General features: G+C 30.2%; 2 protein-coding genes, 1 long non-coding RNA gene and 1 pseudogene across 3 annotated transcripts in view; 2 read left to right on the forward strand and 2 right to left on the reverse strand.

The window, feature by feature from the left end:
- The window catches only part of Mtp (microsomal triacylglycerol transfer protein), a 70,323-nt gene extending 60,768 nt beyond the window's left edge, over positions 1-9,555 (forward strand). Inside the window, exons 5-8 of the mRNA XM_065499751.1 lie at positions 1,267-1,418; positions 8,482-8,855; positions 8,971-9,138; positions 9,217-9,555. Of these exons, the coding sequence (XP_065355823.1) occupies positions 1,267-1,418; positions 8,482-8,855; positions 8,971-9,138; positions 9,217-9,361 (839 nt within the window). The 3' untranslated portion in view covers positions 9,362-9,555. The remainder of the gene's footprint in view (positions 1-1,266; positions 1,419-8,481; positions 8,856-8,970; positions 9,139-9,216) is intronic.
- A 5,064-nt stretch (positions 9,556-14,619) lies between these two features.
- Positions 14,620-15,988, reverse strand: LOC135952656 (putative nuclease HARBI1; annotated as a pseudogene).
- Positions 15,989-17,205: 1,217 nt separating this feature from the next.
- Positions 17,206-18,549, forward strand: LOC135951253 (uncharacterized). The gene is made up of 2 exons (XR_010575961.1): positions 17,206-17,847; positions 17,913-18,549. It is a non-coding gene; the product is annotated as an uncharacterized LOC135951253 (long non-coding RNA).
- Positions 18,550-19,632: 1,083 nt separating this feature from the next.
- On the reverse strand, positions 19,633-21,299 carry LOC135951251 (uncharacterized). Its single transcript, XM_065500866.1, has 3 exons — positions 20,971-21,299; positions 20,707-20,896; positions 19,633-20,645 (listed from the first exon to the last, which is right to left on the reverse strand). The coding sequence occupies exons 1-3, from the start codon at positions 21,033-21,035 to the stop codon at positions 20,340-20,342; spliced, it is 561 nt and encodes a 186-aa protein (XP_065356938.1). The 5' UTR covers positions 21,036-21,299; the 3' UTR covers positions 19,633-20,339.
- Between the last annotated feature and the right edge of the window lie 1,843 nt (positions 21,300-23,142).

Raw genomic sequence — 23,142 nt, forward strand, 5'->3', positions numbered from 1 at the left:
TTAAAATTACCTGGACTATATTATTCTGAATAGCTTTTACTTAAAGATCATTACAGTAAGGAAATTCTGGTCATTCCCCAAAATATGGCCAACAAATTAGTTTTTCTCGAAAATCGCAAAATTTATATCGCAGGTACGGAAAAACTATAGGAGGTATTGACATACTTTTTTCACATTTTTATTCCCTATTATGTTGTCAATAAATCCCCATGTGATGATCAAAAAATTCTGAAATTTGTTTAACAAAATTTTTAAAAATTTGAAATTGGAGTTTTGAAACTGCCGTTAAAAAAAATTAATTTTTTTGGTCATACCTGCGAATAGGTTAACGGTATCCTACGAGGACAAAAACTCATATACAAGTAAATATGGATATATTTTAAGTAAAAATAAGCTTTTATTTTAATATTTCTCAAAATATGTTAATTTTGTTCATAAATTTCTTGTTCTAGTGGCCTGAGACACGATATTGGCCTGGCGATTTTGTAATAACTTTAACATTTTTTCACCAATTTTTGTCTTTTATATCTTATTATAACGACAATGACATACACACTTCGATTCTTTTAAATTAAATTGTAAAAGTCATTATTTAATGGCAAAATTTTTACAAAAACTGAAAAAATTGCATATTTTCCCCTTGTAAATGCACCTCAAAACTTCAGCGTCGTTGCGCCACCAGTTAACGTTATCCTATCATCCTAATATTTTACACAACGTGTTTCTACAATACATAGAACAATTCTAGAGGGGGGGACGGTCAAAATTCGCAATTTTATTTTTTTGGAGCACTCTAATGTACATTACATATTACATACATCAGGAAAATTTGTCCAAAAATGGCTGAGATTTAAGAAAAAACCATTGCTACCACGATTTTGACCTATTTTTTATCTATCATTAATCATTAACATAGTGATAGACTGTTCAACGACGTATATAAGGAAATAGAAATTCAGATCGACATTGGATCAAAATTGGGGAAAATATTTTTTAACCCGATTTTTTCTCCAACATTTTTTTACTATAAAAACTATTTTTTCCAAATTATTTTTTTAACAAAAATTTTTCCAAATATAGTTTCCAACAATAGTTTTCAGTCTTTATCTTAAAGTATTGTTTGGTGAAGGGTATATAAGATTCGGCATAGATTCGAATATAGTTTTCTTATTAATAGTAAAATTTAAATAAATTCAACAAGTTATCTTTTTAAAACCTTTTTCATGTATACATTTTTGCTACACAGTGTTTTTTTATTTATTTTAGGTCTTACTACCGTTCTCTCTAGAGACTTATCTTGGTATCCAGCATTTAACGAAAGTCTACTCAGCACTCAAGAAATTTATCAAGGTGTTTTGAAACGTGGTTCAGTAGAATTAATACTATCTGCCGGCAGGGAAGAAACTAGCACATTCAAGGTATGTAAATTCATACATACAGACTTTATAAATAACAACTAAATAACACTATACAACAAAATCAAATTTTTAGAATATGTTAACCCTCTAAATACTCAAGGCATGGGTGTTTTTTGTCCTTCTTTTAAAAAAGAGCAAAAAAACTCCATTAAAACCTAATCCCTGTTTTAATGGAGTTTTTTTGGGGTTAAAATGTTCCGCAAAAATATTATTCGTAAAATTTTACTATAAGTACCAAAACGGAAAATTCAACCAGAAAGTCAGAAATATGACATAACAAAAGAACGCCTAGGGTTAATTTCTCATTTATTAAGAATTTTATTTTAAAGTACCCCACAAATTTAGCATGACAAAAAAATAGTTAAAATTTAACTAAAAATCACTAATATCTCTATTTTTTTACCTTCGATAGCAAATTTGGATAGGAAGTATTCATTAATTACAAAAGGTAAATCTAAAAGTAGCAGAGTAATTTTTTTTGTATTGCTACCTTAAAAAAGAAAAAGTTTTAAAGTATCAGAGTCATTTGTTTTCTATTAAGCTACTTTTAAAATTTAGTAGTAATAGAAGTAGCAGTTGCTGTAGCAGTTGAGATAGCAATAGAAGTAGTCAAAAAAAAATAATCTTCAGCCAAAAATGTATATTGTCTGGTGTTGTGATTGTATATTTGTGTAAGATGTTCGTGTTGTAAACAAAAGTTCGGCTTTTTTGTTTGTATGCACTTCGTTTTACTATTTTTACTATTTTACCGTATTATTTCCACAAAATGTTACCCGCAAAGAGTTAAGAAAACTAAAAAATACCCACAAAAATTAATTTCATCATTTAATAATTTTTTACATTCACCCCTATTATGTATGTATGTCGTTGTCGACATCACTTTGTAGTTGTTGTCACTTCGAGTCGACATCGACATCAACTCGACGCTAAATTGGTATTTACTAATACCATGTTCACACGACGGCATTATTCGTCATTCACGCTCTCATTCGTCATTCAACCCCCAATTACGAACTGAATTACATGATTCGCCATACAAAATTTCAAGTGCGAATTACCTTGTTCGTACGTAATTCAGTTTGAATTACCTTATGAATTACGAACGAATGACTGTCATCTCTAATTTTTATCGATTTGTATTAAAATCAGCTGTCCAAACAAAAATGTCAAAACAAAATAAAGAAAAAGATTTTTGTATTAAATAAATAAATTAAAAGAAATAAAAAGTCTGATTAAAGTTAAATTCATTTGTAGAAGTAGCAGCTCTGCCATTCTTTCAGCCCACACCTCTAATAAAGCCCGCTCGCTGCCCTGGTCCTACTTGCTTGCACTTTTCTTTTTTCTAATAATGAAAATAATAATTAAATTATATTTGTTTAATTAATAATGCTACAATTTTATGTTTTTACTTACCTTTTTTATCCATTGCCAAATTACAAATTTAAAATTCGCACCAAACAAACAAAATAAACAAAAAAACAAAACATGTAAACAGAAGAAAAAACAAGAAGAAGAAATAAATAAATAAATTTCAAACTAAATTACGAATGTTGTCGTGTAAACAGGTTGATTCGCAATCGTAGTTCAAAACGCGAATTAAGTAATTCAGACTGCCGTGGAAACATGGCATAACAATGTTGTGTTGATGTCGACTCGTTATCGATAATCTAAAAGAAATAAGTATCATCCCTATGCATTTCGTGACAGCTGTTGAATTTTATTTATTATTCTTATAAAAAATGCCTTTTTCTATTGGATTCCAGTGAAACAAACAAATCCTTAAGCTTCAATGTAATGAAAAGTAGCTATGATTTGAATATTTCGAACACCGGCTTCTCTAGTAAATATTTCATATGCAGCCGGCACTCGGCCGGGCGAAATAATTTTTTACACTATGGTAGTACGTGGCAGGACAAACTTATTTTATTTTGTTTACAATAGATAACTCCGCTAATAGCAACATTTTTAAGTGATTTGAAAAGTGTCAATAGAATTGACTTAAGCCGGAGTTCATCCCTACCATGTTTAAAATTAATTGAAATAAAAAAATAAATAAAAATAAATTGCAGCTCTAAGTTCTGCCATTACGGTTTCAAATTGCTTCCCATTGTTGATTTTATATTTTTTAATTTCTCTAATCGCAACTATTTTTAAGTCAATAGTTAACAATTGTTATCGATATTGACTTCGCAATACCATTTTAGTGCCGTCGACGTGACTTAATGTCGACAACGACATACATAATAGGGGTGATTGTTAAAACAGTTAAATGTACGAAAATTCATTTATAATTATGTAGAACATAAATATTTCCCATAAAAGTTATATGGCAACGTATGAAATAACTTGTTTATGTAGATGGTAACTTTATACACACAAAAACACGATCATTCTGTTAAGTGCCCTGGAGACGATCAAATAAGCACATCAATCACATAGTTGTGTGCATGCAGTCGTTCTTTTCCGGCTACACGTACGCGTTGTCGGCAATGATTGATGAAAATCAAAAATTTTTGATTTTTTTATTTGACGACTTATTATTTGATCGTCTGCTTTTGTGATTGACAATCAAATTTGCTTTGTGTTTACCGTTCACGGATGAAACAAAATATTCATATTATGTGTTTTACGTCTCTGATTAACTAAGTCCACACTGTGAAACATTTGCTGCAAAACATTTTTAAATTAAATAAAGTGAAGTTTTTGCTTTTCAGTTTTTGACATTTCTGTACAGAACGAATACGAACGAATAAATGTGAATGACATACTCAACAAAAACTTCATGTACATGAAACATAGTACCATTTTCCATTCCTCTTTCCCCTTTCGTCAACAAACTGAAATGTTTTACAGCAAATGTTTCACAGTATGGATGGGGACTAAAAAAACGTCACTTTCTTCGAAATTTTTAGAAATAATGGAAAAGTGCGTCCAAATACAAATGGTGATTGACGTATTTATTTGTACGTCTCCTTTAAAGCTTCAAGCATACGACACTCACACATATGCACTGATTGACGGGTTTATTTGATCGTCTCCAGGGCACTTTAGAGACGAATAAAAACGAATTATTCTTTTAAACACTCTAAAAACAACAACAATACACAATGTTTATTTCATGTATTTTTGGTATTATGGCTGAAGATTTTCTTTTTTGACTTCTTCTATTGATATCTCAACTGCTACCTAACTGCTACTTCTTCTACTAGGCAGGGTTGTCAGATTTTATTTACCATTATCACCAAAAGCTAAACGAAAAATCGCCAAATATCGTCAAAATGTTTTTTAGTTTTTTATTGTAAAGTACTCCGTACTCTGTTCATATTTGCGAAAAATTATGGTTTTTTCATTCGAAAAATTTTACATGCTGTTTGACAGCTAGCTGTTGGTTTTAATTTCGTGCGAAAGAAGTGCTGCATATGTTATTTCGTGTGGAAAAATAAGGTGCCAGATGTATATCACATTTTTTCCACAATAAAAACAGAGTACTGTTTTTGCGAAATTATTTCGCATATCTTTCATTCCAAATATTTTATATGTACATAGTTTGAAAGCATTTCGCACGAAATTTAGAACAGAGTACCTAGCTTTAGTATGTATTTACTAGGGTATTCGAATTATTCGATTTTTCTCTTGTTCGAATAAAACGAATAATTCGAATAAGAGATTTTAACTTGTTCGAATAATTCGATCACACGTTTAAAATTAATCGAATTATTCGAATAATTAAGATTTTTTTAAAAAGTAAAGAATGAAGTTTTGATGTAGCTTTTTAATATGTTATTGTTAAAGAAAAACAAAAATAACGTTAAGTTAACAATTCAAGTACTGATAATGTTAAAAAACATTCGAAAACAAAGTCCATTATTAAATTTTCAACAGAAATATTCTGATCAGATTAACTCCCGAACAATCTACAAAACAATTGACTAGCAAACCCTTTAGTTTCCGTTTTGGAGGTATGCTTTACAAAATTTGAGCTAGTTGGACATGATCCTGAATTCAAATACAATATAAACGTATTAAGAACATTTTTATGTCGTTCATTAATTCGGGTTTTAAATTGAGTAACCAATTCTTTAGTAAATTAATTATTCACTATTTGTAAATTATTTATAACAAAGTGTATTATACATCAATAGAGCTTGAATTGCCGAATTACACAATAAAGGGAATCTGTCCAAAGTTTGATATCATTGTCAGTGAACGTGGCTAATTTGAAGTCAGGCAGTGCATGATTGACGCATTTACAAATACGCAAAAAGTTTATTATCATGTTAGACAAAGATCTTCAACGATGTTCAAAATCATGTATACGACGAATTCCATGCTTTTCTTGCAACAAAATGTTAGTTTGCAATATTTGTGTTTATCATTCGATTTATTAAATATTTTGCAACACTTACGAACGCGGTTAATAACATCACTTATATGCATATATTTTAAGATCATAGCCTTTATCTATTTCAATGTAATCATTATAAATGTCATCCTCAATATCACTTTTGACGACCGTTTCAAAATCACATTCTCCATATTTTATTCCGTACCTCTTATTTTCATTGGTTCAAGTCCTAAGATAAAAATTTGAAAGATTTGTTTTTAGAATTGTAACTTCTTGCAGTAATATTTATATATTTATAAAAGGAGCTATTGGAACACTCATCTACAATGATCGAAAGTCCCTTTGTCTTTAGTTATTTGTTAAATTTCAGAAACAATACAATTTTTGTGAGTCATTATTATTTATTTAAATTTGGAATTATAAAAAATTTTAAGCAATTTAATAAATTTAAATATATATGAACATTTATTCGTTTTATTCGATTATTCTACATAAAATTGTTCGAATTATTCGTTATTCGAAAATGGCCATTTTTAAATTGTTCGAATAATTATTCGAAAGAAATTATTCGATTAATCGAACGATCATTAGTCGAATGAATACCCTAGTATTTACATAATAATTTTATGTATTATAAAGTCAATTTATTTCGGTTTAAATGTAGTGCATTAGTTATTTATATTAAATTGATATCAAAAGTAACATTATTAAATTAAACTTTTAACATTTTAGAATTAAACTTTTTTAACATTTTATCTGTAGGCTGAAATGAATTGCAAAACAAATTATTAACATTCATATAACATACTATTATTATCAATGAATCTAAAAGTTGATATTGAATTTTATTACGTAAGCGAGTGTTGGTATAAGTCATAATAGAAAATACCATTTCTACGCAAGCGTTGCTGGTTGGTAAAATTAACATATTGTTACGAAATTGTACTTGAATTCAAATATAACCATTTTAAGGGCTGATTTAAAAGTAGCATAATGCTTTCAAATAACATTGATGTAATAGCAAACTGTAACATATCTGTGGGCATTATTAAATAAAAGCTTTCAGTTGACCATTGATCGTAAGTTGGCAACGCTGTTTGAATTCGAATGTTCAGCTAAAGAACATTGTAGAAAGTACACCACATGGGGCATATGATCTAGAATATTCGAACTTTGACAGTTAAAGAGCAACCTAGAGTGCAGATGGCAGTGTTATAAATAGTGACAGAGGTTGCAGTCGTGAGTGAGTTTATCAGAGACGCTTTTCGAATAAACATCAACTAAGTGCCTTAAAGTGTGTTGTGTTTTTCAAGTAAATTCGTGTACATTATAAATTGTGTCTGTATTTCTGAGAATTTATAAACGTGTATAAAAAAAACATTGAGTGGCTATTTAATTCTGTTGTTGTACATTTCAAAGAAATAAAGAGTTGTTACAATTTTCAAACTATTAAACGGCTTTTATTTGCAATCAAAAGTATTCGGTTTATTTAAAGGAAATAAACCAGCGTTTTGAAAAGGTTAAAACGTAACAATATTAATAATGGCCAATGCTAAGTCTTAAAGTGAAATGTTCCACCTGCATCGCAATAATTGTAAACTTGTGGCCAATAATCTAACAATTTTTTTTGGAATATTGCCTCTAAAGATCTGATTTCAATTGATATATGTATGCTAATTTTGACCATTGCAATTCATATTCCCCTGCAGATTCTTTTGAATTTAAAAATAAAGTTAATGAATTTTGAACTACCGAAAATTTTTATTCCATTTCAATATTGAAAATTCATTATGACTTTAAAAAGAGTTATATTTTCTGGTAACCGTTTAAGCATTTCTTTTAAAAGCTTTTTAAGTACAAAAAATAATTTTCTTTTAAAATTTCTACATCATATTCCTCCATTTTTATAATTTGTAATTACATTTCGAATTCTGTGCCAAAATCGATAAATTCCGGATTCCAAAGAATCCGTCGAAATTTTATTTTTTAATATTGTTGAAACTATTTGATCAGGTTTCCTGCATCCAAATGATCAGATAATAAATATCAAAAAAATTATTTCTAGAAAAACAAATAATTTGTTAAAAAAAATCGCCAACTAGTCTGTAAATCGCCATGTCGCCAATTGGAAATTTTGGTCGCCAAAGGCAATCAAAAATCGCCACGTTTGGCGAGAAATCGCCACATCTGACAGCCCTGCTACTAGGTCAACTGCTACATTATTGATACCTTACTGCTACTTCTAAATAATATAAATCAAAACTCTTTGTAGAGCAGTATCAATGATTTGTATTTTAATGCTACTACTCCATTTACAATTCATGTTTTATTACTACTGCTCTGTTTAGAGTTTTTTTTTTTTTTGAGAAGGTAGCAGTAGTTTTAGAAAAAACAAGAAAACGAAAATAGATAAATGCTACTGCTACCGTTTTTTGAAGCAGTAGTTTTAGCAATAGTTAAACATTTTTAGTTATCGTAGCTTTTTAAACACTGGTCTTGAGGATTTAGACGGTTAACATATTCCACAAAAATGTTCTCCGTAACATTTTACATAAATTTGGTGAACACATTTTATACCTAAAATCTAAGGATCACATGGTTTCTTATGCCGATTTACAAAAAGAATGTGTCAGAGTTAGGAAACTTTAACCCCCCTGAAAGTATATAACGCCGATAATTTTATAAACACAAAATGTTTCGCCTATTGTTCCTTTCCAGCTTGGTATCTACACCAGTGGTTTAACATCTTTTGTAGGCGATAGTGATGAAGGTGGCAATGATGACAACGAAGTAGCCGATGATAGTCCCGCTACAGCTGGTATGGAAATTGCTGTACAGGGTGTACTTTTAAGGCCTTTGATATTTTTTACCGGTCAGTCTGAGTTAATGGGACATGTATGGAGTGGTACAGCTTCAGATCCTACACCCGCATTCCAAGCCACAACATTGGCACAAGATCATGAACATTATATAATATTGTCATCAGGAGCAACTGTGTATACGCGAGTAATTGGTTCCAAATCGGTGGATTTGAATGGAAAGGTAGACTTTAGCATTTGGAATCGTAATGCTAATACGGAGATACAACAAAAGTAAGAAATTTTTACAATCAAATTTTAAGTTTATTGAATTTTGTATGGAAATTTGACAAATCTAAAAATTGGGGGTTAACCTAGAAAACTTATTTTCAATAATACATAATTTTAGTTCTGCTGCCGCTGTCCATGGCATAATGAAAGCTGGCTTCACTTATGCCTATGTAACCAATGAGTTCTTATTGACCTATGAACCCAAAATAAGTCTACAGGCCGATATTGATTTCTATTCTGGCATTAAGTTGTGCATACAACTGCAAAGACCCGAAATGCAGTTAAAGTAAGTTGAAAATAAAATATTTTAGTATTGAAATTTATTATATATGTTTTTTATTTTTTTAATATATGTATATTTTAGTCACTTCAACACCATACAGGTCACTTTACAAGCTGCCCATAGATTTACCAAGAAAGTTTTATCCAAATACTCATATAAATTCCCAGGCCGTACTCTAGCTTTAAATCAAAAGAATAATGAAATGTGCAACATGATTTTTAATTGAATAATTTGTTTTATAACATTTATTTCATCACTTATTCCTAAGTTTAATTATGTTATTATTTCTCAATTGTTACTCTATCTCTAGGTAGTAGAAAAATTAAAAACATAATTAATGTAAAGAAATTATTTTTGTATGGAAAGGATTTGTAACGGATTTATAAAATAAAACTTGGAACCCAGCGTCAGAAAATTAAATCTAGACCGAACTTGGAACTTACAACAGGAGAAGGATACGAAGCATTCCTCTAAATATGTTCAAGAGTTGTTGTTGTATCATACATGATATTTTTATTTCCCGGAAAACGGGAATGAAAAATTTCATTTCAATAGTGATAATTTTTTAACTATCACTAAACGAAGATTTAGTGCAAAAATCTGCACTACAATTAATTAGTGCAAAATTTTAACCTGCAATCAAAAAAAGCTGCATTAAACATACTATCACTAAATTTTCAAAAATGAGTAGTCATGAAATTGTTGAATACAAATTCGAAAAATAAAAATTTTTAAATTTTTTTTGTTATTTTTAATGAAATATTAGTCTTAAGTTTTAAATTAGTGTACAGAAATAAACTTAAACCATTTTGAACTTAAAAATTTAGTGCACAATTTGAAGTTGCACTCAAATTAGTGCATACAAAAAAGTTGCAATAAACTGATGATTGCATTTTTTTAAATCAACTAATTTAATTTTGAGTGCACTAATTTTGCACTATCACTAAGTATTAGTGCAAACTGCAAAATTAGTGCACTACCCCCATCCATGGTCCTGGTAATATAGCAAGGGCAATTAAGTGTCACACAATTTTATAAATTGTGAATGTACCTTTATAATTCACTGTCGATCTACATTTTAATTACAGTTTTAACTTCATTCTTTTAATTTTTCTGTTATACATATTTTTTATTATATTTTTTCATAAAATATATTTTAAAATAAAATTTAATTCAATTCAATTCCAAAACAAAAATTACATCATATAGTTTAAAAAGTGTAAATAAGTAAGAAAGTAGTTCTAATGTATTTTTTATAAATGCCGTTAACATTGAAAATTTCCTCGCAAGCGTTAGGAATACATCATATTATTAAAAGTTCTATCTGGCAATGCCATTTCAGTCAAAAATCTGGCAACTATTTGCTTTCATGTTGATTTTTAAAAACGAATTTATTTGAATTACAAAAAATTTTTGATCATAAAAATAGATACACATCAGTAATTTGTAATTTGTTTATATAAAAATTTTTTTTGTGCAATTTTTTTTTATCCATTTACGTGAAACAGAAAGTATTATTTAAATTTTAGCAACAATTTTATAAAAAATAGGACTATTTTGAAGAAAATGGGACGAAATCATCATTGTACCGAAGATGAGAAAAAAATTGTTCAAACGTTGAGAAATCAAGGAAAATCATTACGGGAAATAGCAAAGAGCATAGCAAGATCATTACATTTTGTCCAAAATGCTTTATCTAAAAAACAAAAAAGAGAAACTCGCTGTAGACCAAAGAAAACCAGTCCAGAAACAGATAGGCGGATCGTTCTTATGTTTAAAAAAGACCCTTTCATATCATCGAAAGCTATTTCTGCGGAGCTATGTAACGAAATCAGTCCACCAATAGTTCGTCGTCGTCTTTTACAAGCTAAATTGCCAGAAAAGTGCCACTAATGCGCCAAAAAAATATCAAGACAAGATTGAATAATAGTCTGCATCGGTATGGAATTGGTTCCTGCCACGTACTACCATAGTGTAAAAAATTATTTCGCCCGGCTGAGTGCCGGCTGCATATGAAATATTTACTAGTGAAGCCGGTGTTCGAAATATTCAAATCATAGCTTCTTTTCATTACATTGAAGCTTAAGGATTTGTTTGTTTCACAGGAATCCAATAGAAAAAGTAATTTTTTATACAAATAATAAATAAAATTCAACAATGAGAAGCAATTTTTTTTAATAAAATGCATAGGGATGATACTTATTTCTTTTAAATTATCGATAACAAGTCGACATCAACACAACATTGTTAGTAAATACCGATTTAGCGTCGAGGTGATGTCGATGTCGACTCGAAGTGACAACGACTACAAAGTGATGTCGACCTTGACAACGACATACATAATAGGGGTGAATATAATTTGTGGTTAGTAAGAAATTGTACAATACAATAACAAATCAAATTACTATCGACTTTTTATGCATTAAACACATTGAAGACAGCAGGCTTCCGACTTCAATCTGTCAAAAATAGAATACAAATGTTTATATGAAGACGATTCTTTTGACGACAGCACGACGACACGACTTCGTTTGCTGCTGCTGCCCAATTAGGCTAATTTCTATTTTTGTCAACTTCAAAACAGAAATAGTCACCTCTATTATGTATGTCGTTGTCGACGTTAAGTCGCGTCGACGGCGCTAAAATGGTATTTGCGAAGTCAATATCGATAACAATTGATAACTATTGTCAGCCATTTGTAATTTTTTAATTCGCGTCAAAGTCAACAGCGAGTTGAAACGACTCTGTTTCTGTCGACACGATATTTCACAACGACTAGTACAATAAATAAAAATAGTTGCCGTTAGAAAAATGTATGTGTAAAAGGTTAATATAAAATGGAAAAAAATTTAAAATCACCAATGGGAAGCAATTTGAAACCCTAATTGCAGAACTGGAAAAAATACCTCCTTGGCAAAGGGATTTCATAGAGGTGCAACTCCAAACAATTTCAAAGAAAATTGGGAAGAAATAACTTTGAAATTGAACTCTATTGGGCCACCAATAAAATCAATTTTTAATTTACATTTTTTAAAACAAAATATTTTAAGGTCTGGAGAGATTTCAAATTTAAAGTGCAAAGGAAATTATACAAGAATAAGGCTGAAGTAAATGCAACCGGCGGCGGACGATTCAAGCAGTTCATACTGTCACCACTCGAAGAAGCTGCTGCCAATATTTAACAGTTTCAAAAGCAGTTGAATCCCGAAGGTTGTGACCAAGGACCTTCGGTTGATGAAACTGAAACTGTAGATATTATTACGTTGGACCATCCGTGTGGAGTTCTCAGTACTTTCGAAGAAGAGGACAACTTGCCTTCCACTTCAAATGCAATTCGGGAACAACCTGCAGCCACTTCCAGCAAAAGAAAAAATCAAATACATAATGAAGAACGTCAAGAGTTGCTACAAAACCATAATAATCAGGTATGTTCTGTAATCCACGTGATTTCAAATCACATACCGTTTTAAAATCACACATGTGATTTGTGCCTGTTCTGTAAATCACACTGTTATTCAGGTATGTTCTGCAAATCACATTTTATAAAAGTGGTTTGAAATCACATAAAAGGTGTTCTGTGCACATAATTTTGTGATTTTAAAACGTTCAGCAAAGTCACTAATGTTTTCAAATCACTTGGTTATTTCTGCGGCTACTACATGGAAAATATTAAAATAAATTACTTAAGTATATTAAACAATATGTCCTTTATTAATTTTCTTATAGAATTACTTGTTTTATTAAAAAAAAACACTTAAAATTTAATAAAAATCTAGAGACACCTATTCTGTTGTAAAAAGTTTTTTTGCTTGTGTGATTTCTTTTGTGATTTCAGGTTTGTTTTCAGTTGTCAGCTGTTTATGATTTTCGAAAATACATGGAAGCTTGCCAGACTAAAATTTTTTAATGGTTGTCTAAAATATGTTCAATATCTTTAAATTAATTATAGAATTCAGCATAAAATTTATAATGTTTGTTAGATTATATTATAAGTTATCAATATGCGTTAAGTTTTTTGCGCTAATTGGAAAAAAAATGCAACAAAGTTGAAGCAAGTGGTAACCAAAAGCAATTGTGTACTGTGGCAGCTTTGCTGTTTTGTTTTCTTTTTGACATAGTGGTTGAGTTTGCGCCATAGTTTTTGCAAAATTTTTATAAAATGTAATTCCATTCTTTTTAATTCAATTAAAGATATAACAGAAGCTCCAGGCATTTTTTATTTTCACTTTAATATTTCTACAAAATTATTTGCAAAACAAAACATTTAAAATAAACGAATCAGCTGTTTTCTTGTGCTTTCGAAAATTTAAAATCACACCGAAAAATACAATAACAGTGTGATTTACAGAACAGGCACAAATCACACGTGTGATTTTAAAACGGTATGTGATTTGAAATCACGTGGATTACAGAACATACCTGATTATATTTTTCGGTGTGATTTTAAATTTTCGAAAGCACAAGAAAACAGCTGATTCGTTTATTTTAAATGTTTTGTTTTGCTAATAATTTTGTAGAAATATTAAAGTGAAAATAAAAAAATGCCTGGAGCTTCTGTTATATCTTTAATGGAATTAAAAAGAATGGAACTACATTTTATAAAAATTTTGCAAAAACTATGGCGCAAGCTCAACCACTATGTCAAAAAGAAAACAAAACAGTAAAGCTGCCACAGTACACAATTGCTTTTGGTTACCACTTGCTTCAACTTTGTTGGATTTTTTTTTCCAATTTGCGCAAAAAACTTAACGCATATTGATAACTTATAATATAATCTAACAAATATTATAAATTTTATGACGAATTCTATAATTAATTTAAAGATATTGAACATATTTTAGACAAACATTAAAAAATTGTAGTCCGGCAAGCTTCCATGTATTTTTGAAAATCATAAACAGCTGACAACTGAAAACAAACCTGAAACCACAAAAGAAATCACAAAAGCAAATAAACTTATTACAGCAAAAAGGTGTCTCTAGATTTTTATTAAATTGTAGGTGTTTTTTAATAAAACGAGTAATTCTATAAGAAAATTAATAAAGGACATATTGTTTAATTTATTTAAATAATTTATTTTAATATTTTCCATTCAATAGCCGCAGAAATAACCAAGTGATTTGAAAACATTAGTGCCTTTGTTGAACGTTTTAAAATCACAAAATTATGTGCTCAGAACACCATTTATGTGATTTCAAACCACTTTTATAAAATGTGATTTGCAGAACATACCTGAATATGCAAAAAAATGTGTTAAATGAAATCTCCAACACAATGGTGAAAATAAAAAATGGTTTAAAAGATTCATGCCGGTATCAGCGAAAGCTGTGGGAAGTTGAAGAAAAAAAAAAAGAAAAATTATGGAAAGACGTCAACAAAGAGAAGAAGAACTATTTGTAACGGAAATGGAACTGAAAAAAATAAAAATGCAAATAAAAACAACAGAATTAGAGATTCTTCAGCAGCAACATATGCTTTATCCAATTTTTTTAAATTAATCATGCCTTTTTATTTTGAAAATTAATTATTATTTTACTTTATTTAGTTTAGTAAAAAATTAATTGAATTAAAGACTGAATTTGAATTACAAAAAACTTGCTTTTATTTGTTTTCTTATATCTGAAGCTTCAATATTTTGCGAATCTTCGGAGTAATCAATTTCAAAATCATCGCTATTTTGAGAAATATTTGTTAGAGTATTATCATTTGCAATCTCAGTATTATATTATATGCAAATGTTATGTAAGGCAGCACAGACATTTATAATTTTTGTTGCTTTAGCAGGTTTATAATGGAGTTGACGAGCACCGACTACACAACGAAAACGATTTTTAAGTACACCAATTGTTCTTTCTACAATATTTCTCGCCTTGTCATGTTTACTGTTGAAAATTGCCTCAGCACTTCTTTCTGCAGTGGAACGATAAGGCGTCATTAAATATGGCTCAAGAGGATAGCCAGCATCACCTGTATTAAAGTGGTTTTAAATGACAATATTTCTCTAAAATTGTATTTAATTTTTCAATATTACCTAAAAGCCAACAATTTCTCTCGCCGGCATCGTACCTTTAATGTAAAATTTGTTTTGCACGACTAATGTTCCAAATTAGAGAATCGTGAGATGAGCCAGCATATCGAGCATCTAGAAATCTAATTCTCATTTTGTGATCACAAATCTAAAAGAGGAAACTATAGATATTAGCAATTATAATAAAAATTTAAATTGTATCTTACTATCATTGCGTTTAGACTGAAAAATCCTTTCCTATTGTAATACAGATTTTGTTCTTCCTTACTAGGAGCCGAAATCTTTATGTGGGTTCCATCTACGCACCCAATAACTCCGGGAAATTTAGTTTTCTCAAAAAACTCCAACTTGGCTTCGGCCTTCTCTTCTTCTGTCATTTCAAACTTAATATATAGTGGGCATATGATCTTTTGCAAAACTTCTAATGTCTCTTCCAAAATTATAGAAGTGGTGGATTGTGATAATCCAAGATTAAAATCATTTCCGACACTTAACTGGTACGAGCCATGCGCCAAAAATCTTAATGTCGTGGCCAGTTTTAATGTGTTGGGTATAAAAGTTGATCGTACTCCACTTTTCATTGAAGGCCTTATTTTATCCAAAACAAATTTAAACGCCGATTTATTTAATCGGAAATAATCTACAAATCTGCAATAAAGTATAATTTGCAATACTCACAACAATTTAGGAAACCAATTTCACTTACTTGTTATCTGCCAGATTAAAGATATCCGATCTTTGCCTCAATGCTTTTCTTTGAATCTTAAGGCTTCGTTTATTTTCTTCATCACTTGAACTTTCACTGGAATCCGATACAAAAAACATTTTACGTTACAAATAACAAATAAAATTCAACAGCTGTCTCGAAATCCATAGAAATGATATTTATTTCTTTTAAATTATCGATAACATGTCGACATCAACACAACACTGTTATGCCATGTTTCCACGGCAGTCTGAATTACTTAATTCGCGTTTTGAATTACGATTGCGAATCAACCTTTTTACACGACAACATTCGTAATTCAGTTTGACATTTATTTATTTCTTCTTCTTGTTTTTTTCTTCTGTTTACATGTTTTGTTTTTTTGTTTGTTTGGTGCGAATTTTAAATTTGTAATTTGGCAATGGATAAAAAAGGTAAGTAAAAACATAAAATTGTAGCATTATTAATTAAACAAATATAATTTAATTATTATTTTCATTATTAGAAAAAAGAAAAAGTGCAAGCAAGTGGGACCAGGGCAGCGAGCGGGCTTTATTAGAGGTGTGGGCTGAAAGAATGGCAGAGCTGCTACTTCTACAAATGAATTTAACTTTAATCAGACTTTTTATTTCTTTTAATTTATTTATTTAATACAAAAATCTTTTTCTTTATTTTGTTTTGACATTTTTGTTTGGACAGCTGATTTTGATACATAAATAATCGATAAAAATTAGAGATGACAGTCATTCGTTCGTAATTCATAAGGTAATTCAAACTGAATTACTTACGAACAAGGTAATTCGCACTTGAAATTTTGTATGGCGAATCATGTAATTCAGTTCGTAATTGGGGGTTGAATGACGAATGAGAGCGTGAATGACGAATAATGCCGTCGTGTGAACATGGTATTAGTAAATACCAATTTAGCGTCGAGGTGATGTCGACTCGATGTGACAACGACTACGAAGTGATGTCGACGTCGACAACGACATACATAATAGGGGTGAGTGTTGCTAATATAATAAAAAATGTAAATCAAATTAGTGCTTAAAAATATATTTTTTTTACTTAATTTAGAGAAGTTTCTGATAACCATATTGAAATAAATTAGTAACAGGTACATAAATTATTACCACATATATATATTGGGTGGTATTATTGATTCCGCAATGATTCGATATGCAAATTGCAATTATTCATTCCTGCGGTATACATTTTCCGCGAAGTAAATTTAACATCCCTGTTTTAATTAATTACGAGATGATTTTGTGTCAGCTGATGGTAAAAAAAGACATTTGAAAAGTAAAATAAGTAGAGTTTTTTGTGGTTTTAGTAATATATATCAAAATATCAAAACGCTGTTAATATTAAATTAAAATATGGATACAATAGCGTTTTTGGATGATAGTAGTGACGATGATTCCTTGGATATCCGGCTAGAAAGAAGAGTTTTGCGCTATAAATCTGAAAATGTGTTACAAATGAACGATAGAGAGTAAGTTCAAAAATAAAGAAATACCAGGATGAAACTTTATTAATAATTTTACAGCTTTCAAAAAAATTTTCGCTTAAATAAGGCAGCGTTCAAATATATTTTGTCTGAGTTGGAGTCTGCCAGCTCTGAAAGCGGTCGTCAGGGATCACTTTCTGCAAAAGATAAACTTTCTGCTTGTTTGAGGATTTTTGCAGAAGGCAGCTATCAGCATAGTGTCGGTAAGGATTTTAATATCAACATAGCATAATCAACGTTTTGTAAAGTGCTGGATGTGTTTTTGAACAAGCTAGAACATTTGTTGTGCAGTAAATGGATATCCATGAGCATGAAGAAAAAATAGCGAAAATGACTTTCTATGAAAAATGTGGTATTCCAAATGTGACAATGGCTGTCGATGGTACTCATGTTAAAATTATTGCTCCAAATTGCGATAAACACCTTTTTTATAATCGTAAAGGATACTTCAGCATTAATGTTATGATTGTAATTAAATCTTTTTTAAGTAAATCAGCACAGCATTTTTCTAATATTTCAAAAATGTATTACAGATATGTGATCACGATCAGAAAATACGATATGTATCATCACAATATCCTGGAAGTTGTCATGATTCACACATATGGGAAATGAACACTGCAAAACCATTTCTTCAATCAAAATATAACAATAGAAGAAATTGCCTCGTTTTGGGTAAACAAATTAAAAAATGATCAGCAACAAAGATGTGCAATTCTATTTAAAAAAATTGTTTAGGTGATAAGGGATATCCTTTACAGCCATGGCTACTAACACCCTTCAGAGAGCCAATTAATTCTCAAAGAAAAAGTAGGTTTAATACTGCACATTCTAAAGGAAGAATTGTAGTAGAAAGAACTATTTGATTGCTCAAATCTGTTTTTAGGTGTCTTAACAATGAAAGGGGACTACATTATAATCCAGAAAAGTCTGCAAAAATCATAAATCTCTGTTGCGCGCTTCACAACATTAGACTCCATTATAATATTACAAACGAAGAATTTGATATGCCATTTCCTGAAGAAGAAGATACAGTAAACAATCCTATTGACGATGATATCAGCGGGGAAGCAAATGAAATAGGAAATGAAATACTACAAAACTTTTAATTTGTACTTCAATTTTATTTAGTTAATATACACTTGGCCGCATAAGTTTGCGTACAAACTACTTTATATATTTTAACAGGCTATTTTCGTAAGTAACAACGGTAATAATTTAAAATTGGTTTTTATATATAGATAAACATTTGAAAATTACGATAGGTATTTTCCTTTTGCATTTGCAAAGATTGGTAATAATTGACAGCTTAAAAACAATGGTATGCTAACTTTTCGTGTATGCAAAAGTATGCGTACATAAAAATTAAATTAATTTGTAACTGTTTTTGTTATTGTGTGATACTACAATACTGCAGTTTTTGTTTCAAACTCATCATAAAAGTGATTTTTGAAAATTTGTTGTTCCAAATTGGAATAATTTCAAGAAATGGCAAACAGAAAATTAATTTATATAGCTGAATGTAAAATTGTTATATATTTACGGAAACAAGGGAAAACTTTGCGCGAAATCGATCAAGTAGTTGAACGTACTCACTCCTTCATTCAGAGAGTGATAAACAATTTTAAAAAGACTGGAATTTTTGTCTCAAAGCCTCGTTCTGGTCGTCCACCAAAATTAACTGAACGCGAAAAAGAGGGTTATAATGCAATCTGTGAAGGAAAACCCCAGATTTACTGTATAGAAAATGGCTGAAAACTTAAATTCACAATTTAATAAACATGTGTCCAAAGACACTATAGAAGCCATGTAGCAAGGAAAAAGCCGCCAGTGTTTATAGTTAATGGACACAAACAAATATGCCTCCAGAGTTCTGGAAAAATGTACAGTGCTTAGTCCCAAAAATTTAAAACCAACAGGTGGTGGTGCAGTGATGGTACGGGGGTACATGACAAGTGAAGGCGTGGGAAATTTAGAATTTATTCCATCGACAATGGATCATAAGGTCTATTTAGACATTCTAATGAAAAATCTTACCTAAAGTGTGTGCAAATTGGGCATTGAAGATGATTATATATTCCTGCAAGACAACGACCCAAAGAATACTACACACAACACAAGGCTTTGGTAGTTGTTTAATAAAACAAAAACAATTGAAAACTCCTCCGCAGTCACCAGACCTAAATCCCATAGAACATTAATGGGATTTGCTGGAGTGAAAAATATTAAACCATGTAATAAATGTCGTCGGGGTTATCCAAATAATCATTAAAATACAGTTTAATTTATAAAAATCAGTAATATTTTTTTTTATGTACGCAAAATAATTGAATTTTTTTATGAATTGAATTCTTATAAGTTTTGTTGATTCTTAAATATATATTTTACAATGCAGTTGTGTTCTTAAATATTTAAGAGTTTTATATAAAAAATTTATAATGAGTAACGTCTATTTTTATATCCAAAATTAGAGTATACTTTTAATTTTCGTTCTTGTACGCAAACTTATGCGGCCAAGTGTATGTATGTAAATAATAAAAAAAATAAAAAATCATCAAAATTCATGTTTTTGGAATGCATATATGTAAGTACTGAGTGTTACACACATCAATTTTATATATGTAGCTAATCTTACTGTAACTGTTTGTCTAGCTTTTCAATTTCAAGCTACAAAATTTTTTCCTTAAGAGCAATTTTTTTCATTAATAATATCTTCATTTCTTCGTTGTGACTCTTTTGTTCTTCCAGCTGCTGTTCAAAGATTTTAGTTTATTCTTCATCACTAAGTTTATACAGGGCTCTCTTTGCATCTTTTATAACTTTATAATTTTCCTTATTTTGTTCCTTCATTTTTTTCTAGAACAGATGTGACGTCCGAAGCTAATTTTTTTTGTATTTTAATTTGCTCTTTAAGCAATTCAAATGTGTGAAAGAACTGTTCTGTGTATTTGCTTCTTCATTCACAGTTTCCAACGTTCTTCAATCGACAAATCCATTTCCTGTGTCAATGTATATTGTTCCAACGGCAAATTTATTTCCGAAAGGTTTGAACCTTCAACTATTTTCGGTAATGGAGTTCTTGAAGCACCGAAGTTGTTTATTTTAGTTATTCCATGAACAGTTGTATTTAAGGTTACCAGAACGCTAACATCTTCTTCTGTTTCTGTTAGTGGAATTTCTTTGTATGGACCTCCTCCTGTTCCAGCTAAAAGCTGTTTATTTTTCGTAAGTTTCTTTTTTACACCGCTTTTGTAATCTGACCATACCTACAATTCAAGAGCAAGTTATACTCACATAAACAAAATGTAAAAAATAATACTGGCTTACCTTTCTCCAACCGCCGGCATCTTTTAAAGGCGGTCCGGAAGCATTTAGTGTTCGTGCTAAATCTTCCCAGAATTTTTTTACTTCTGCTGAAGCGCGTTGAGTAAAACCACAAGCAATATCTTCATTTTTTTTCATTATATCAACCATTGCTTCCATTTGCAATTTATTTGTGTATTTTTCTCTTTTATTCCTGTAAAAATATTTAAAAAAAATAAAAATAATTAAACTAAAACAATTTTTCTTAAAAATTTTACAATTCCTTACATTTTTGTTCTTTCCGTTATAAAATTTGAGCGTAATACTATGTTCACATTTGCAGAGTTAATCATCTCAAACGTGATTAAGCTCTAATTACTTTAAAATCGAGATGATTATCCATACATTTAAATGATTTGTTAATCACTTCAAATTGACATGATTAAATCTTAATCACTTCATTAATCACGTAGGATCAACTGAACATACCTCAAACTGATGATGATGTAGCATCGGCCACTTTTTAGTGTAGTACCGATAAATAAATTTTGACAGAAGTTTTCTTTTTTTTCCTTAAAAAACCTTAAATAATTCATCAATGTTCACAATTTCATTATTAAAAAGTTTAAAATAATCTGCTTTTTAAGCTAACTTGTGAAGCTTCTAAAAAACGTTTAACTTAACGATATTCACCTTTTCTTTTAATATTTTTTAATAAATAGAAGTATCCTCAATTTTTATTGAAATTCACTTGTATATTTAATAAAACTTATACTACTTCTATTAAGTTTAATGTGTAGTTTAAAATTAAACGCGTGCCTTCCGATCTAGCGACAAATAAAACATTCCAATAGAGTTTCGTTAAAAGACTGAAGCAAGGCGTATTTACAAAGGTGACAGCAGTGGCGAATTGAAATAAATACAGGCGAATTCACTTATTTTTTATATATAGAATTTGACATACGGACGTACGGGCGAATATTTTTTATATATGTAGTTTGACATTTGTGCGTGCTATTTCTATAATCAGCTGTGCTGCCAATGGCACCTTATTAAATGCATCTGGGTTTGACATATAGTGTACATAAAACCACAGCGAATTAAGAAACAGCTGATTATATGCACTCACCCAAGGTGTATTTAATAAGGTGCCATCGGCAGCACAGCTGATTATAGAAATAGCACGCACAAATGTCAAACTACATATATAAAAAATATTCGCCCGTACGCCCGTATGTCAAACTCTATATATAAAAAAATATGTGAATTCGCCTGTATTTATTTCAATTCGCCACTGCTGTCACCTTGTTAAATACGCCTTGGTAGCGACAGTACTACAACAAATACAACATTTACAAAAACAACAAGCAATTTTGTTTTTGGTTTAAGGTCTGAGCCAAAGTAAATTAATAAAGTAGCGACAGTACTACAACAAATACAACATTTACAAAAACAACAAGCAATTTTGTTTTTGGTTTAAGGTCTGAGCTGTCAAAGTTGCCTGTTGTTGTTTTTGCTTTTGGGCTTGTTGTATTTTTCGCCACAACAACCACAAGTGAATTGACAGTTCAGACCAAAGTAAAAAAAATAGTCAGCTGTTCTACTGAGTCTACCAAGGCGTATTTAACAAGGTGACAGCAGTGGCGAATTGAAATAAATACAGGCGAATTCACTTATTTTTTATATATAGAGTTTGACACACGGGCGTACGGGCGAATATTTTTTATATGTGGAGTTTGACATTTGTGCGTGCTATTTCTGTAATCAGCTGTGCTGCCGATGGCACCTTATTAAATACACCTTGGAGCAAGGCGTATTTAACAAGGTGACAGCAGTGGCGAATTGAAATAAATACAGGCGAATTCACTTATTTTTTATATATAGAGTTTGACATACGGGAGTACGGGCGAATATTTTTTATATATGTAGTTTGACATTTGTGCGTACTATTTCTATAATCAGCTGTGCTGCCGATGGCACCTTATTAAATACACCTTGCCTTGGAGTCTACTTTATTAATTTACTTTGGCTCAGGCCAAGGTGCATTTAATAAGGTGCCATCGGCAGCACAGCTGATTATAGAAATAGCACGCACAAATGTCAAACTACATATATAAAAAATATTCGCCCGTACGTCCGTATGTCAAATTCTATATATAAAAAATAAGTGAATTCGCCTGTATTTATTTCAATTCGCCACTGCTGTCACCTTTGTAAATACGCCTTGCTTCAGTCTTTTAACGAAACTCTATTGGAATGTTTTATTTGTCGCTAGATCGGAAGGCACGCGTTTAATTTTAAACTACACATTAAACTTAATAGAAGTAGTATAAGTTTTATTAAATATACAAGTGAATTTCAATAAAAATTGAGGATACTTCTATTTATTAAAAAATATTAAAAGAAAAGGTGAATATCGTTAAGTTAAACGTTTTTTAGAAGCTTCACAAGTTAGCTTAA

Source organism: Calliphora vicina, chromosome 2 (assembly GCF_958450345.1).
Source record: "Calliphora vicina chromosome 2, idCalVici1.1, whole genome shotgun sequence".
Classification (NCBI taxonomy): domain Eukaryota; kingdom Metazoa; phylum Arthropoda; class Insecta; order Diptera; family Calliphoridae; genus Calliphora; species Calliphora vicina.

What these genes read in the sequence shown, in the direction of transcription:
- LOC135951251 (XM_065500866.1), bottom strand. Translation starts at nt 21,035, where the DNA reads ATGATTAACTCTGCAAATGTGAACATAGTATTACGCTCAAATTTTATA. An exon ending in ATAACGGAAAGAACAAAAAT is followed by an intron (nt 20,897 to 20,970) that starts GTAAGGAATTGT and finishes ATATTTTTACAG; the next exon opens with GAATAAAAGAGAAAAATACA. An exon ending in ATGCCGGCGGTTGGAGAAAG is followed by an intron (nt 20,646 to 20,706) that starts GTAAGCCAGTAT and finishes CTTGAATTGTAG; the next exon opens with GTATGGTCAGATTACAAAAG.